The sequence below is a fragment of the Drosophila busckii genome, chromosome 2R, assembly GCF_011750605.1.
Source record: "Drosophila busckii strain San Diego stock center, stock number 13000-0081.31 chromosome 2R, ASM1175060v1, whole genome shotgun sequence".
In the NCBI taxonomy this organism is placed as follows: domain Eukaryota; kingdom Metazoa; phylum Arthropoda; class Insecta; order Diptera; family Drosophilidae; genus Drosophila; species Drosophila busckii.
In genome coordinates this window covers 18,910,889-18,927,826 of record NC_046605.1, presented here as the reverse complement: position 1 = coordinate 18,927,826, position 16,938 = coordinate 18,910,889, and the positions used below count along the sequence as shown (strand labels likewise).

Sequence of the window (16,938 nt, the reverse complement as noted above, 5' to 3'; positions counted from 1 at the left end):
CACTAAATTTTAAAAAGAATTTTGTTGCCGACGAGTGCGGGGGTGTTTTGTGTTGCTTTTGAAAGTTTAAACAATAAGCAAAACGGTAAAGTTAACGCGCGAGGCGCGAGTCAAATATTAAGCAATTGAACGGCCTCAGCGTGAAATGTGCGTGCAGACTGTTTATTTGTGATATTAAAAGCGCTGCGTCGTCGCTTAACCAAACCACAAAGCCGAAACAGAAACAGAATAAAAACAAAAAACGAAGAAGTACCATAACACTCAAATTGTGCAATTTACTGTAAAGTTGTGAATTAAAATTAAAGTCAGAGAGTTGTGTAAAGTAACCGCTGCCAAAATGATCGCATGTAAATGTATGAACTTTATTGGTTCTTTGCCGCAGCTGCATAATTTGGGACTGCAAGCGGCTGAGAGTGTCAATAGCAATATTAATAACAACAACAATAGCAATGGAATTGCCGGCGATGCTTCTCAAATAGGACGACTTATATCAATTGAAGCGAGCATACAAAAAGCCTTTGAGCAAACGGCACCAAGGGATTTTATACACTATGGAGCCTTTATGGATTTTTTCTCCAACGTAAGTTTATTATTATTATAAACACATACATACATAGTTATACAAGTTTTCCTGTATATTGACGCCTATTTTCTATATGCGCAGCATAGCATTTTCCACGCAGCATATATAGGCATGGGCCGGGGCCCAGCAACAACAACAATCAATGCTAGGCCCTATGCTATATACCAACATATACATGCACATGTACATAAATATGTATGTGTGTGCTTCGCTTGTGTATTATCGTTCTTTATGCTTTATATACCGGCCTGGCTGTTTGCTGTCGCTGCCTCTGCCTATTCTTGAAACGCGCACACGCATAGATACGTATGTGTGTGTGTGTGTGTGCGCGTATGTATGCGATAGTAAAGTGTGTGAGCAAAAAAGAAGACAAAACACAAAAAATAGGGTCAATCATAGGGCACAAACAGCAAACTGCGCCTTTGTTAAATTTCGGGATGAATATACATATGTATGTATGTATGTATGTACATAATTCCTTTGGCTTGCCTTTTGACGTTATATACATATGTGTTTGTGTTTTTGTGTGTGTGCACCTGTTTCTTAGATAGACACCCTGTATTGTTGCAATACCTTTGTAGGGTTTATCGAAATTTCATCAAGCTGTAATTTTACAGCTCGAAATAAATTTGGTTTTGTGTATAATCATCATTAAAATAAATTGTTTGATGTAAGGGTATTTAAGCGCCGGCACATACGCTGCTATATAATTTATGCCTTTTATTTATACTTTTACTTTCTTTATAAAGAGTCTTATTTTTAGTTTGATCCTTATCGCTTGTTATTGCAATTTGATTAAGTCCCTCTTTACTTTCGATTTTACTATATTTAAAACTACATTCCTTAAAGCGTATCTTGTCCTGACTTGTGCCAAAAATAAACAAATTGTTGACATTTCAAAAAGCCGCTGCCAAAAATGAAATGCAAAAATAAAATAAAATAACCAGAAACAAAAATATTTCATAGAGTTTGTTTGTTTGTTAGGTCCGCATACCTGACTAGGAGCACTAAGCATGTGTTGTATGCTTAGTGCTAGGAGACTACGTGACTGGCACGGATATAGAGAGACTGACACAAGTGCACGGATAGAATTTGTAGTCTCTAAACTGAGAAATACTATATAAACTGAAAAAATGCCAACAAGTACATGTACTAGATAATCCCCTGATTGTTTGCTATTTACTGCCTGCATTGCACTAAACGCTCTCCCTCAAGCAATTCTCTCTCACTCTCTCGCTTAGAATAATTCAATTTTAAGCTAGCTAAAAAACTTAATAAATTAGAAATTTGTGTAAAAAAGCCAGCTTTAAGCCAGAATAATTAAATTTCGTAAATTAAAGTTCTTGAGTTGACCTTGAAGCCTTAGTAGCTAAAAGATTAAATGAAGTAGTTAAGAATCAACACAAAATTGAATGAATCATGCACTCTTTTATTTTATTAGCTTTTTTTTATAGAATTTTTAAAACAATAAAAACAATATAGATATATTGACTTATTGACAATGACTGGGCTAAAAAGTGTTAAAAGAGACACGCGTAAGAGCTTCAAAGTAGCAAAAACTTTTGCCACTCTCATTTGTAAGTGTGTGGGAGAGAGAGGAGGCGTGTGTCTATGCTGCTTTCAAGGTTAAATCAAGCAACAAACAGCTGTTGCTGCTTGGATTTGTTCCCGGGGGCCGGCTGCACGTGTACCGCTTTGACAGTGGCTGTCAAACCTGGGCAGAAGCGCAGCTTAATAACTCACACACACAAAGATTATATAAATGCAACCGCAACCACTGTGTTCACCACATGAAACATTAGACAGCCTTCCACCACACCTTTGACGAAGCTTAGCGGGCGGATTCGATTTGAATTTGCATTATGCTGCGTTTTGTTTTGATTCGAAATTGAATTGTTATGAATTTTTTATTTTGTTATTGCGGTTTGGGTCTAGGAGAGATCGTGCAAAAGTTCTTATTTGTTGTTGCACCCACTTGAAAAGCGCTGAGGCGTACAACAGCAGCAACAACAACAACAACAATAGATCAAAAGTGTTATATTGAATAATTCAAAGCGCAAAACAAAACAGAACGAGTATTCAAATATAAATATATGCATATGTATGTGTGTGCACATGCACATGTGTATAAGTATGTGGATATATAAATACATACATATGTACATACATACATATGTTTTCTCTCTATATAGAGCCAAAACGGAACGCTTTTAGAATAAATTACGAAACTGACGACAAACACTCACACACACAAGCAAGCAAACGAAGGCAAAGCCAAAGAACAGCAAAAATAAGGAAGGCAGCCCAAGAGCAGAGCAGAGCAGCAGCAGCCGAAATATAAAAAACAACAACAATAACACAAAACTTGTTTATACCACAAAATGAATAAACAAGTTTTCGAGATTTCCAAATGCGACCGATGGCCAGCTCCAGCTGTGTGTGTTTTTGTTAAGAGGGAGCGGAAGAGGGAGTTGGGGTGGGATGGGTGCCTCGCAATTCTGTCAGCGCTGTTGTTGGGGAGTTTGTATGTAGGGCAGAGTATACAAAATGTACCCTCTCCACATCACTTTATTGTTTGGATTTTATGGCTGCTTAGGCCTCGCTGTTTTGATTTTTAATAAATCTTTGCAAAAAAAAAAAAATCAAGTTTGCATTTTGATAAAAGATTAAATCTGTTGTTGTAGCTATTTAAGCAAATGAACGGCACGTGTATAGCGTTATTTTTTATACAAAAATAAACAAATGCATATCAAAAGCAACATATGTTATTTTTACATACATACACACATGCTTAACAGTCGACAAGGAAGCTGCGCTGTTAATTTCTGTCTGTTAAGCCTACGATTATGACACACATACATAGAGGAGCTTGTTTGTGTGTGTGTGCTTATCAGTAATTGTAGTTTCTGTTGTTCAACGTTTAATAAAGCAGAGAGAACGCGTGCGCCCACTCTAGAAATATTAAGTATAGTCACATTTTCTAGGTTATCAAACGGTAAAAGAAAGCAACAACAATGCGACATAAATTTATGTATGTGTGTGTGTGTGTGCGCTGCTGACGTCGACGTCGCGACTTGATGCTTAGTTTTGTGTTAGTTTAATTGATTTATTTATGATTAGATGCGTAATCAGTTTGCTCTCTTGTACGCTCTCTCTCTTACTCTCTTTCAAATTTGTTCGCCACACCTGCTTTATTTCCACATTCATTCAATTAGCATGACAAAACACTTAATGTGTTATGCATTTTGCTTACGAGTATATGAGTACTTCTTATTAATAAACAAACAAGTTTGATAAAAATCAAAACAACATTGCAAATGCTTATTGCATATTAAAATATGTATATTTAAAGCGCAAGTAAAAGTCTTAAGAAGTTAAGATTAAAACTAAAAGTAAAAAGCACTCTTCTCTATAAATAGATGTCCACTGAGCATGCAGCTGTTATCAAAGGAGAATGAAACAGCTGCAATAAAAATATATACAAATGTTTGTATGTAACTATTAATACAAACTGTTAGGCTCTGGCTATGCAAATGATTTCAATTGCTGTTAATTAAACAATTTAACTTAAGTAATTATTGCAATTAGTTTTAACTATTTGTTTGCTTCAGACCATTTATGCTAAACAAAGCCAAACGCTCTCTCCTTGAAAGCTTTCAAGGGCAAGGACAACCACAAGAATATGCCACCCCATCCCAGAGAGAAATTTCGCCCACAAGGCTACAGTTTGACAGCCATCGATTGTGCGACATTTTGTCAGCCAGGGCGCTGCTGCCCAGCACGCGTCGGTTAATTGAAAACCAATGTTAATCTTTAACAAATATAACCTTGGCTAAAACGACAACAACAAAATTGTTGGTCTGCCACCAACTCTCAGTCTCTCAGTTTGTCAGTTTGCTCATGTTGCAATAACAAGCGTGTCGTTAAACTTTTAACCTTTTCTACATGTGTGTTGGGTATTTATACACTGAATGCGTTCAATTGGGTGGGGTGGGGGTGGGGTAGAGAGGCAGAGGGGGCATTGACCAAAGCGTTGCGCACACCTGCAGCGAGTGCTCAATTGTCAGCGTGTTGCCAATTTGCATGTAAACAAAACTATAAATTCACTAAGCTACGCGCTTTTTGTCTAAAAATAAACATTGGGCAACAAGAAAATTTTATTTAGTTGAAATAGAAAATGAAAACACCTTTTTGTTAGCGCAGATTTTTCAAATGTGCTGTCTGTCTCTGTGTGTGTGTGTGTGTGTGTGTGTGAGGGATATTTTCAAATGGCAGGGAAATTTATTATCATAATTTCCTAAACAGCAGTTTGGCAGCAACTTGAACATCGCTCAACTTAAACAGCTGTTGTTGAGCTTGAAATGAAATCTTTTGTATTTGTTGATTTATTCACTGGCACACCTTAGGCAAACAACAAATCTATAAATAGTCACACCTTATCGGCTCTTATCAGGTCTTAAGGTAGCCAAAAAAAAAAAAAATAATATAAATTGAAGCGTTTGCATCTAGCCCACGTCAAGCAAATGTCAAACAAAAGACCCCAAGGATGATCTCATATTATAAACTAACAATTAACAGTAGAGACTACAAGCACAAACAGCGCGCGCGCTCTCTCTCTGTCTGTCTTTTGCTCTCCATCTCTCTCTTTAGAGCTCTTGCTCACATGCGCGTAAATTCGCCATTGTTTATATATCAAATTTGAGTTACAACTACAGAGACAAGACATATCTGTTCATATATATTTCTATATGTAAAAGATATGGCCATAGAGAGCGAGTGAGAGGGAGAGAGAGACACACTGTATAAACATTTGTCGTCCGTCTGTTTGTCACTGTGTGCATATGTCTATACATAAATAGGCCCGACGCGCTAAACAAACAACGGATCGGCAAACGAGAATTGTTTGTCAAAGTTTTTAGATAACGCCACGGCCCGGTGCGACCTCGCTTTAGGCCCCGCTGCTTCCTCTGCTTTTAGCTTGAGTGAAACAATAAACAAATTAAGGAAAATCGGTTGCTACCGATATTATGAAACCCTGTACAAGTTCAAGTCGCTAGGGCCGCTATTTTCAGCTTTTATTGATCTACACTAAGAGACCATTTTGTACTGCTCCAATGTACAGGGTCTAAAAACACATATTAGGTGGACGACAGGAGCTTCGAGTCTGAGCAAATACTGGTCTGTTTAGTTTACCGTTATGAATTGTGTCTAGCTTCTAGGGCCTTAAGCTTCAACTATAACAAGCTGCATATGTTGTAGACTAATCAAATCCCATTGCTAGAGAATCAACACACGTGTGCACGTTTTTTGTTGTTAGTTAAAGCGACCCTTATTGCTTATTACTTACTAATAGATTAGGTCTAGTCTAGCGTGCTATCAGATTTTTAGCTTACTGATTTCAACAGCAGACAAACAGCACTTTGATTAGCCTATAAATAATGCAGACTTTGCTTTTCAAATATATTTAATTAAAGCTATGAAATCGATAAGAAACGGAAAACATATTTAGATCAAAAGTTAAGTGTTGTCTTGCAGTCTTTTGTGACTCATTGGTAAAGATAGATTCCCCCCATATGCGAATGGAAGATTGTGTAAGCAAGCAAAAATTAAAATAAACAAATTGCCAATTCATTTACAATCCAAGCTAAAAAGCAGCCGCCCCATAAGCTCTGAATCCAACCAGAGAATGCTCCACAGTTGTCTAAAGTTGTTTATGATAATGAGCCTACAAGTGCGATTGTACTGTGTGAGCGAGATGGCGAATGTAAGAAATAAAAAAAATAAAAACAGCAACAAAATGGTATTATTATTATAATGCCGCAACAAACCTACAAAAGAGCAGCTCACACATACAAATACAAATACCAAATACTACTACAAAGCCAGCAAATCTATAAAAGATTATTTTCGTAGTTTCTTTTGTGCGTTGATTTGTTTACAACTTATTTTCTTTTTTGGCTAATGAAACGAAACGAAAACGCGCTCGTTGGTTATCACAAGGCAATAAAAAGTGAAATAAACGAAAGGTAACATTTAAAATTGAATAAATAGAAAGAAATGCATTTCATTGCCAAGGCGCGGCTCTCAACTGTCATAAAAAACATATATATACATATATATGAACTTAACTGTTATACAAGCAAGCCGCAGACGGCTTTGTCGTTACAGTTTAATTCGCTTGTTTTTGTTTTTGTTTATCCGCAAGCTGAGCTAATTAAAATGCCGCGCATTAGACATTCTGTCTGGCTATGAAAACTAGCGTTATGCATAAACTGAATAGCGTTCAATTAAGCATTAGCTCAACAACAAGTAAACAGAAATATAAAATGTGTTCAATGTGCATATATTAATAGTTTAGAAACTATTTTGTTTTGTTTTTCAATTAATGGCGCCTTGCACTTTTGTTGCATAAGTCTGCGGGCGCTGTTAAATTTAACAGACAGATGCGCGGGGGCGGTGGAAGGCGGGAATCGGATAGCTAGACAGCCAGCCAGCCAGACCTTTCGAATTGAATTCAAATTGTAAACAGCAGAACAATTATTTTTAGAGCGAAACTATTTACAGGCAATTTGAAGCTCAGCTTAGGGAATGTTAAGTCGCTGTTAGCTGTTAGCGCTTGGCTGATCATTACATAGCAAACAACTGTTAATCGCTGGCTTTTAAATTTGACTTGCTTAAGCAAACAAAACGGTATTTGTTTTTATTGATTATTTACATTTATAATATTTATAAAAACGTTGGTTGGTGTTACGTGCACAATAGCACGTTTCTTGTAGCTCTCGCTTACGTCCGAAAAATAAAACAAAACAAAATAGCATAAATCAAGCAATGTTTTATTTAGCAGTAATTTTGTTTTGTTTTTTTTCTGTTGAAGATTAATCAAATGAGCCATAAATAAATACGTCAATATAAATGAGCATTTAATTAGACATGTGCAGCAAACAAGCGCTAGATGGCGCCAATGCATAATTAGCGGCCAACAGCAGTTAGTTTCAATTAACAAAAAGTCAACAATTGTTATTGCCGCAGTCGCAACTGGCGGACAGCGACTTTGTCTGTCTGTGTGTGTGTGTGTTAATTAAGCAAGTGTAGCAACAATAATAACAACAATGATGACAGCGCTCGCTGCTGCTGCTGCTGCTGCTGCTGCTGCTGGGCTTCAATTGTTATTGCTTCAGGCCGCTTAAAGTCATTGACATTTTGCAAATTGCAACAGAGATGTGTGTGTGTGTGTGTGCAACTAACAGTGGGTGTGGAACTGCAGGCTAGCAAACTGTTTTTGTGACTAGTTGGCCCAGGCAGACTGGCAACTGGCAACTGGCAACACCCACTTCAGCTGCGCCATAAAACGCACAAATGGGAATAAACAAACCAAGTAACCACTGTTATTGTAGCCGTAGGTGTAATCGCTGCTTAACAATGACAACAACTCGTAAAATTAGCAAATAAAATTCTACACACACATAAATAAATATATCTTGGCTAAAATACTTATTATACTTACACTTGACAATAATAAATGCATTTGCATTGTTTTGCCTTTGTTATGCATTTGTTGTTGTTGTTGCCTGCTTGCACATAAATATAATTTTAGTCTTGCCTGATTAGATATTGTTGCAGCCAAGTAAACAAAGTCGTTTCAAATTTGTATACATTAAAAACAACATGTCTCTCTGTATGAAATAATTATATATGCAGTTTATGGCATACTCAAAATTCCTAATTTAGAATTTATATTTCAGTTAAGGTTAGGCTATGCTAGCAATGCTTGGGGCAGGTTAATGAGCACGAAGTGTGAGCCTACAATAATTAAATTTAGTAGATGTTGCCAAAAAAGAAAAAAGCACAATGTTTTTAAATACACAAAAATAGTTAGGCTCTAATTATTAGGCCATACAGTAGCATTTTATGTTTCTAGCTCGTAATTTTAAGCATCAATTAGTTTAACAGTTCAAGCTTAACCCGGTAATGGTAAATGCGGAAATTGTCGCTCCTCAAGCGTTTTGGATAATAAAAACAACTCTTGGCAATTTAGTTGGATAACAAAAAAAAAGTTCAACAACAATGCACGCCTCGTTTTATTTTTATTTTATTTTATGCATTTAAATTTACCTGTTGTTGTTGCTGTGGATGTTTAGAAGAATTGCTGTCCAGGGCAGAAAAGCAGACAACATTGTCATTTGATTTGTGTTGACGTTTGCATTTCATAATTTAATTCAATTTAATTTTTGTTTTTGTATGGAGCTGTCTGCTGTGAGCTCTCGGGGACTTATTTTTGCAGCGACTTGATGTTGATGTGTTTGCTGCGAATGTGGGGTTATTTGATTACCCAGTATTATGTTTAAACTAGAGTGTCAAATTTAGCCGAGCTGTACACACACCCAACACGTGCTATACCAATTTACCCATAAAGACCAATATATATGTATGTATATACACTATATGCATATGGATGAGCTGAAGCTTGTTATTGTTGTGTTATTTTTGTCTTTCATTTTTTATTTTCGTTATGCTCTGTGCCAATTATTATGTTCTTTAATTTGTCTGTGTCAACAACATTTTGCCATTGCACTAATTGTTTGTTGTTTACTTGTTTGGAGTTGCTGTCATTTGATAAGATGGGGAGGGCAACCACTTGACTTCAACATACGCTGGAACATAAATGACAAATTTACACTTGAACTACTGTGCGCGGCGCAGAGAAATCAACTTTACTTTCTCAGCTTTTTACGTAAATATTATTTCAATTGGCGTTAAGAATAGTTTTTCATATGCTTACTTATCGTACGTTGATATCTATCAAAGCAAATTAAATTCCAATTTGAATTTGAATGTTTGCCAATCGAACATTACTTTTTATCGATCGTTGATTTGAGAGCATGCGTGGCGGCAGGTCGGTTAACATAAGCAACGTTTCAAACGTTCCAAACGGTAATTTACAATTTTGGCTTTTTCTTTGCAGGCAATTGGACCTGTGCCAGATCTAAGAGAGCATATTAGCCAAGTTGGTTTAATCTATGGGCTGCCCTTGGTGAGCAACAACTGGATGATCTACTTCTGTATCAATTGCAAGACGGTGATTTGTGCCAAGCGCATGATTAGCGCTCCCGTATACTTTGTGAATTCCGAGCTGCTGTGCATCGAGGAACAACTGAAGCAGCGTCGCAGTGACAAATCGTATTCGGAGATATTTGATGTGGTCATCATAGATCATGGCGATACGGGCTCTAGCGCAGGTGTGGCGCATTCCGCCTCCAATCTGAGCATTGGCTCGCTGTCGACTCATGCGCCGGGGGATGGACGGCAGCAGCGTTTGCGTCAAATGCAGACGGATCTGCAGGCGCGCTTGCAAGCAGAAATCAAAAAGACCAATGAATCCATTGAACGTTATACAGAGCAGCAATTTGCGCTGCTGAAGAGTTTCAGCGAGAAGTGTGAGCAGGAGGGTGCGCAGCTGATGTGCCTTATACAGCACTTACCTGAGCAGGTCAATGAGCTGTTGGATGGCGGCAGGCCGCTTGTCCTGGAAGTCATTGGCGCTGGCAATGGCCTTAACGCAGGCGCTTGGCCTGGTGCGCGTCGTCGCAACACCATCAGCAGTCGCCGCGACTTGGGTGTGCCAGCACCACCCACACCAACAACGCCCACTATGGCGCTAGCGCAGCCACCCGCCTTCATAACAGCATCCCAGGAGCAGCAGTCGCAGCCAACGCTCAATGCTTCCATATTTGCAACCATACGCAAAATGTCCAATTTTGATACACCACCCGCAACGCCAGAGTATACGCCCATGAGCGTGGGCAACAGTCCCACCTTCAGGCAGCAGCAGCAACAGCAACAGCAACAGCAACAGCAACAACAACAACAACAACAACAACAGCAGTTAACAACAAGCCAGGCCAATAGCAATGCCTTGCCGCAGTCAATGACAGCTACGCTGGGCGCTGAGGACGCCGACGACTGCCTATTTGATTTGGAGGACATTGATGCGCCACGTCAGGCGCTGGATGAGGAGCACTCGGTGCTGTTGTACAGACAGCAACAGCAACAACATCAGCAGCATATCCAGCGTTCCCAGCAGCAGCAGAAAAGGCAGCAACAGCGTCAGCGCCAATTGCATCAGCAGCAGCAAGAAGAAGACATGAGCGATGCCGACGAGGCGGAAGGTGCGCACTCATATTGATTTAAATAGCTTAAAAATGTAAACAATAATTTTATTATTATTAACAGATGCCCTTGATTTGGACAGCTCAATGCCGATACCCATGCGCACCGGCGCTGGGCGTCCCACACCGGCGCAGCTTATGAATTTTGCCAAGAGTCTGCCCATTGAGATTGCCAACTCGCCGCTGGCTCATGCTCATTCACCGGCACAGCGTGCCAATAACAACAACTTTGTGCTCGATGGCGAGGAGGTGAGTTTCCTCAAAATTAAAACATCACTAAATAGTTACTAATACTTTTGTATCACTTGCAGGTACCTGACAACACGGTGGACATAGCAGCCAGCATTAAGGCTCTCGCCAAGAGTGTGCATGGCGAGGCTGTCTTTGGCGATTTGCCGCGTCCGCGCCTGCGCTCGCAGATTTAGAAACTAGCCAAGCACATGCACACACACAAACATACAAACAGAGAAACATGCGAGCAGCCAGGCTTACCTTTTTTTATATTACATGCTAAAGGAATTAGTTAACGAAAGTTGTTGACAAAGTTATTTACGCTACCTGCCGCATATGTAAACATATTTGATAAGTTCTTTGTATGAAATATGCAATGGATTAGTCAGATCTTTGAATCGTTGCAATTTTCAAAATGAAATGATCTTAAATCATTTAGAGAAACAAATTGTGTGCTTTATAAACTAAAACATGAACTAAGAAGTATGCAACTGCTTTCAAAATTTTGCTAATTCGTAATGAAGTCAATCGAAAATGAATGATTTATTGACATATACACACACACATACAGACACACACCAACACACACATACATAAAATTAAGCAAAACAACAACAAACTAAATAACTATGAGAGAGAAAAATGTAATTTTATTTACATATATATATATATAAATATATTAAGTTAATCTTCGAATGATCTTTGATTAAAATATGTATTTTCTTCATACGCAAACACACAATTTAACTATGATGTTTTTATTTTTTATGCAAATAATAATAAACAACGAATACAGAGCTTGTACAAATAAAATGTTGAAAGCTTTAAATACAGCAAACAATGATGATCTTTAAATACTTGAATTTCAATCCGGGTTTTTTCAAATTATCCATTTGTATTTGGTTTTCTTTCCTATTTAAGCAAAAATCTGAACTCGGCTGCAAGTAAAATATTAATGGGATATTCAAACCCCTCTTAAAATAATGGTAATTAACAGTTGCAGCTACCCACGACAAACAGAATGTTGACATGCATTTCAAAAATATTATTTCCAATATTTTACTTGAGTGAGCTTTTAATGCGTGTGAGCGTCCATTATATATTTGTATGAATATATACTATAAACTGTTATTATAAACAAGTTGTTTTACTTAAATAACAAATTTATTAGCTTAATTACAACTACAACTTAAGTGTAAACTTTACAGCATTAAAATACGGCGGAGAGTCGTTCAATTTCCAACAGATCGGCAAGCAATTCCTCAGTGCGTGTGCCAATCTTTTTGGCCACCTCGTTGCGCTCCGAGTGGGCCAGCATGCGATAGGTCCAAATGAGATCACCATCAATGATGCATCTCGACGGATTAATGCCCATTTTCTTAAACGACTTGATGGTGCGATATTCCTTAGGATTCAGACCGCAAAGATGCTCCTGATAGGACAAGAGCACATTCTGCAGCATCAGAAAACGCCGATAAACCTTCTCGGGCAAAGGCAGACAGTAGCCCAGGCCGCCATCCAAAGTGCCATATATGACAAATTGTTTGTTTTCATATAGAAACGGTTGACGCTGATGTAGTCCGCGCTGATGACACTGTACACGAAACATGGTGTTCACCACCTGACCCAAATGATAATCCGCCTTGCGAATCAGCTTCTGGCCGCCCAAGGATTCACGCGACTCTGGCTGATACATAAAGACAATCATATTCCGCTCCGCATCAGTAACCAGAAAGCCCAAATTTGAGTTGTCCACCATGAACTCAATGCCGTAAACCTCCATTGGATTGAAATCACGCGAAGCTAGCGAGAGCGTGCGATATTCCTCCTGAAATCGCAGCAAACTAATGGACTTGTAAACATCAGCTATAAAAATTAATGATTTGACTGTGATAATCTGATGCACATAGATGTTGGTATCAATGAAGGCGACGCCTATGAGATCTCCATCACGCAACTGCCAAATGTAGATCTTTTGACCCAAGCCGGTCACCAGAAAGCCCACTACATCCGAAATGGCAGATACGGGACCTTTTTGCTCCTTCTTAAAGACTTCCTTGAGCTTAAACTTGGTCATGGGCTTGCCGGGCTCGGGCACCACTTCAATAATGTCATAGATATGTATGTTGCCGCGACTGGTAATGTCCTCGCTGTAGTTGAAGTTGGTGCCAATGCAGACATACTCCTTAAGACCCGAACGTGTGCCCTCATAGCTAAGCTTGACGAGCTTAAAGGCAGTGACATGCTCCCAGGGCTCAAACTTTATGGAAGCATCTGGCACTATTTCCCAGGTCTCGGGACTAATCAGCACCATATCAAATTGCGAGCCAATAGGATAGATAAAACGTTCACCGCGACTCTCTTCAGACAGCTCCTTATCCTCACCATTGAAGCGATAGTATTTGGTCATGGGCTCCTCCGTCTGGGTAATCAAGCAATAAACACGATTCTCACGATGATAGACCAGTTGTCTTGGCGTGCAACGCAGCGGCACCTTGCGCACCGGCCAAGCGGCATCGTAGCTCAAATAACTGGGAAGCACGCAAATCTTCAGCTCAAAGCTATTGTCGAAGTAGAGAAATCCGTTGGGTATATTAACGTTGTTGAACGCTGCAAAGCTGCGGACGTCACCATTGCCCAGCAGACGTTGTATGCGCAACTCACCACGCGACGTCAGAAAGACGAAACAAGGATTCGCACCACAAACCATAATGCCAGCTAGGCCACCGACGTTGGCAAAGTAGCGCAACTTTTGCACGTATTTCGCTTGCATGTTGTAGCTCTCAGCCTGATCGGCATCCACCTCCTCGTCGATGTCAATGTAGGCGGCCTGCTGCTCCAGCAAATGCAGCTGCTCAAGCTTGCGAAATCGGATTTTCAAATGTCCCTTGGCATAGCGATAGACTTGATAGATGAGCAGCTCCAGACGTGTGCGCACCATCAACAGCGGACGCTCGCCATGCTGACCCATGCCTACCAGGCTGACTTCCAGCGGTAAAGGTGAATTGGCATGCTGTGGCATGCAGGCATGCAATATGCCCGCCTTGGAATTTTCCTGCGTCAACGAAATGGGCACAAATTCCATGGCATCGTTCAATACCATGGCGCCATTGCCGATATCGTTAACCAAATACACAAGCTTCATATCCGGCATGGAGTAAATTTCTAGCGTGCCACTTTGACGCGCCACCACTAGCCAATAGCTGGGCTTGGCCTGCACCAATTGGCGACGCCACCAATCCGAGTTCTTTTGCTTTGACTGCTTGGCCAGATCTGCCATGCTGTTCAGCTTAAAAGCATTGCCCGCATCGCCATACAGCAGCTCCTCCTCATCCTCCACTTTCATATGCGGCTCCGCCTTCATATAACCACCAAAGCTATTCGCAAAGCCCGCGCCCGAATTGCCCGTCAAATTGAGCACATCATCCGACTTGCAGGTAAACAGGCCGGACACATCCTTATAGGCAGCAATGGCCACCACGGGCGGCGCACTGCTTATGGTGTGCTTATTAATGGCCAAACGTGGAGTGCCGCGCGTCTCACGCAAAGCCAGCGTTATCACCTGGCCATTGAGCACACGCAGGCAGACATACGGATCCGCTACGGACACCTGCACCACAGGTGACCCCACATCTATGGGCACGTTCTGTATGAGACGCGTGCCTTGAAGCAAACGCACATGGCGTGTGGTGATCTGCAGAAAGAAACAAGCGTGAGCAGAACTGACTTAAATATACACTTTGGTAGAATCATACCTGTACTATGAATCGCTGCTGGCCAAGATTACCCACATAGATGGTCGGCTGATTAACTGTGAAGCCTGTGTTTTCAATCTCATTGATCTCCTGACCTGTTTGCAGCACTAGCGTGGATGATTTTTGGGAGAGCAGCATAAAGTCGTGTTGCTCCTGCTTGGCCAATGAGCCCTTGCGTGTAGCATCGTCAAACACTGTCCAGACATCCAGACAACCCTCGAGCTCAAAGCTGGTAATAATCTGTGGATTGATCTTGTCCACAAATACAGAGAGTGCGCCATTCTTGCCGTGGCCTGTGGCTGCCACCAATTCAATCTTTAAATCGTTCAGTGTTTCAGCATGCGGTCGCAGATTAGTGCCATCTTCCTCAAACTCCACACGCTCGCCGGCACACATATAATTAATGGGCGCCACATTAAGCAAGCTATCGCAAACCTCAAAGATGAACTTGCGCAGCTGCAGCACAGAAGCCTTAGCACCCGAGCCATACACCTCAAGTTCCTCATCTTCAATGCGACGCGATTTGGATTGCGGTGGCTGAGCAGACTCGTGCTGCTCCACATCATAGGCGGGCGGCTCTTCCAGCGGTTGCACTGCCGGCTCTCCAACTTCTTTCTCCGCTCCCATTTCATCTAGCGTAATGACGGTGCTTTGATCCTCCTCCGTAAAGTGCAACAGCAGCGAGTTTCCCAGTCTGGAGCCTAAGAAAATATACTCCGAATGGCAGACACAGATGCAGCTGGTCAACACGCTGGCCGCTGCCTTATGAAAATGAAAATTGCGCACAGTGCGCATGGAATCCACACATAGTGTAAGCACATAGAGATCACCCGTACGCAGTGAGATGACTAACTTGTCCACATCGATGAAGGCAAAGTTGGCGCAGTCCAAACTAATGCGCACGCCATCCTGGGGCTTCAAGGGGAAACTTGTGCTGTTGTCCGCCGAGCTATTCAAACTGACGCCATACGGCGGCACGCTCTGATTGAGATAAATAACCGCATTGACTGTCATCACCAGGCAGCCGCCAATGGGCTTTTGAATGGGAAACACATGCAGGCAGTCATAGGGCAGATTGTTTACTGTCCAGATAATGGGATGCACACGCTGCTGAATATTGAGTGAGATAGCCACCAACACGCAGGTGTCGGAGCGCACCTTAATGCGTCCGGCACAGGTGCGCACGGGTTCGTAGAGTATGAGCAATGTGGGCTCGTAGTAGCCATGCAGAAACTGTATATCTAGCACATTGTCCAGCTTCTCGTCGAGATCGGCCAACGCTATGAGGTAGGAAGCCATAATGGGTGTGCGTGTAACTAAAGCAGTTGGAGCTTTCTTGATGGGCTTCACATCAGCCAGTTCGATTTCGTCCAGACTGTTGTCCTTGCGAAAGGGCAACACTACCAGACGCTTGCCATAGACCAGCATAACGGCGCAACGTGCATCTGGATCCACGCACACCACAGGCACATGATATCGTCCCATCCAGCCGCCTCGTATGTCCTCCTCCTCAAAGTAATGCAGCGAGAGCGTTTTCAGTGCATTCGTATCGGCATCTAACTGCAGCACCGACAATTTGGCATCCTTAAAGCTTATGAGCAACGCATCACGCATGGCGCCCGCCAACGAGACACTTTGCAGCGACATTACATTACCATAGAGTGTATAGCTGGCCAGGCACTCCAAACGCATTTTGGGTGCGACGCGCATCTCGCTGGGATTGAACTTTGCGCGTTGGGCTGCGTCCACGTTGGGTGCAATGCGATAGACTTTGAGCACATTGGTGCCCGCCACCACCAGATTCTCCTCGAGGTTGTTAAAGAACCGGCACGAAATAGCAAACTCCACCGCAGTGGCGGCGTGCGTCTGCTTGCACATGGAGAACATCTTGTATATATGTTGTATATATAGTTTTAACTTATAAAAACATGTCCACACACTCTAATGTGCGCCGGCGGTTGTTTACATCTGCTTTTTTTTTGTACGAGCTACATGCACCAGGGCTACAAGCACATCTATCGGTCGATAATTCATCGGCAAGCAATCGCTTGTGCGTTGTTTTTTCACATCGCTAGCTCTCAAACTGGGAGCCAATAAATATACAATTTAATAACGCAAATAAAAGGCAATTGAAAGACTAAAATGTGAAACGTTCGCTGTCTCAAGTGTTTAGTTTTTAGTGCGCCAAAGTAATAACAATTTC

General features: G+C 41.2%; 2 protein-coding genes across 2 annotated transcripts; one reads left to right on the top strand and one right to left on the bottom strand.

Annotated features, from left to right (window-relative positions):
- The first annotated feature begins 19 nt into the window (after window positions 1–19).
- On the top strand, window positions 20–11,605 carry LOC108596996 (serine/threonine-protein kinase pakD). Its single transcript, XM_017983269.1, has 4 exons — window positions 20–580; window positions 9,546–10,749; window positions 10,814–10,998; window positions 11,061–11,605. The coding sequence occupies exons 1-4, from the start codon at window positions 338–340 to the stop codon at window positions 11,172–11,174; spliced, it is 1,746 nt and encodes a 581-aa protein (XP_017838758.1). The 5' UTR covers window positions 20–337; the 3' UTR covers window positions 11,175–11,605.
- A 551-nt stretch (window positions 11,606–12,156) lies between these two features.
- Window positions 12,157–16,680, bottom strand: LOC108597565 (cleavage and polyadenylation specificity factor subunit 1). The gene is made up of 2 exons (XM_017984174.1): window positions 14,736–16,680; window positions 12,157–14,674 (listed from the first exon to the last, which is right to left on the bottom strand). The coding sequence occupies exons 1-2, from the start codon at window positions 16,620–16,622 to the stop codon at window positions 12,191–12,193; spliced, it is 4,371 nt and encodes a 1,456-aa protein (XP_017839663.1). The 5' UTR covers window positions 16,623–16,680; the 3' UTR covers window positions 12,157–12,190.
- Window positions 16,681–16,938: the final 258 nt, after the last annotated feature.

Bases quoted from the DNA above. Each gene is read 5' to 3' on its own strand.
- LOC108596996 (XM_017983269.1), top strand. From the start codon at position 338: ATGATCGCATGTAAATGTATGAACTTTATTGGTTCTTTGCCGCAGCTG. The intron at 581-9,545 runs GTAAGTTTATTA...TTTTCTTTGCAG, and splicing joins TTATGGATTTTTTCTCCAAC to GCAATTGGACCTGTGCCAGA. The intron at 10,999-11,060 runs GTGAGTTTCCTC...TATCACTTGCAG, and splicing joins TTGTGCTCGATGGCGAGGAG to GTACCTGACAACACGGTGGA.
- LOC108597565 (XM_017984174.1), bottom strand. From the start codon at position 16,622: ATGTTCTCCATGTGCAAGCAGACGCACGCCGCCACTGCGGTGGAGTTT. The intron at 14,675-14,735 runs GTATGATTCTAC...TTCTTTCTGCAG, and splicing joins AGCAGCGATTCATAGTACAG to ATCACCACACGCCATGTGCG.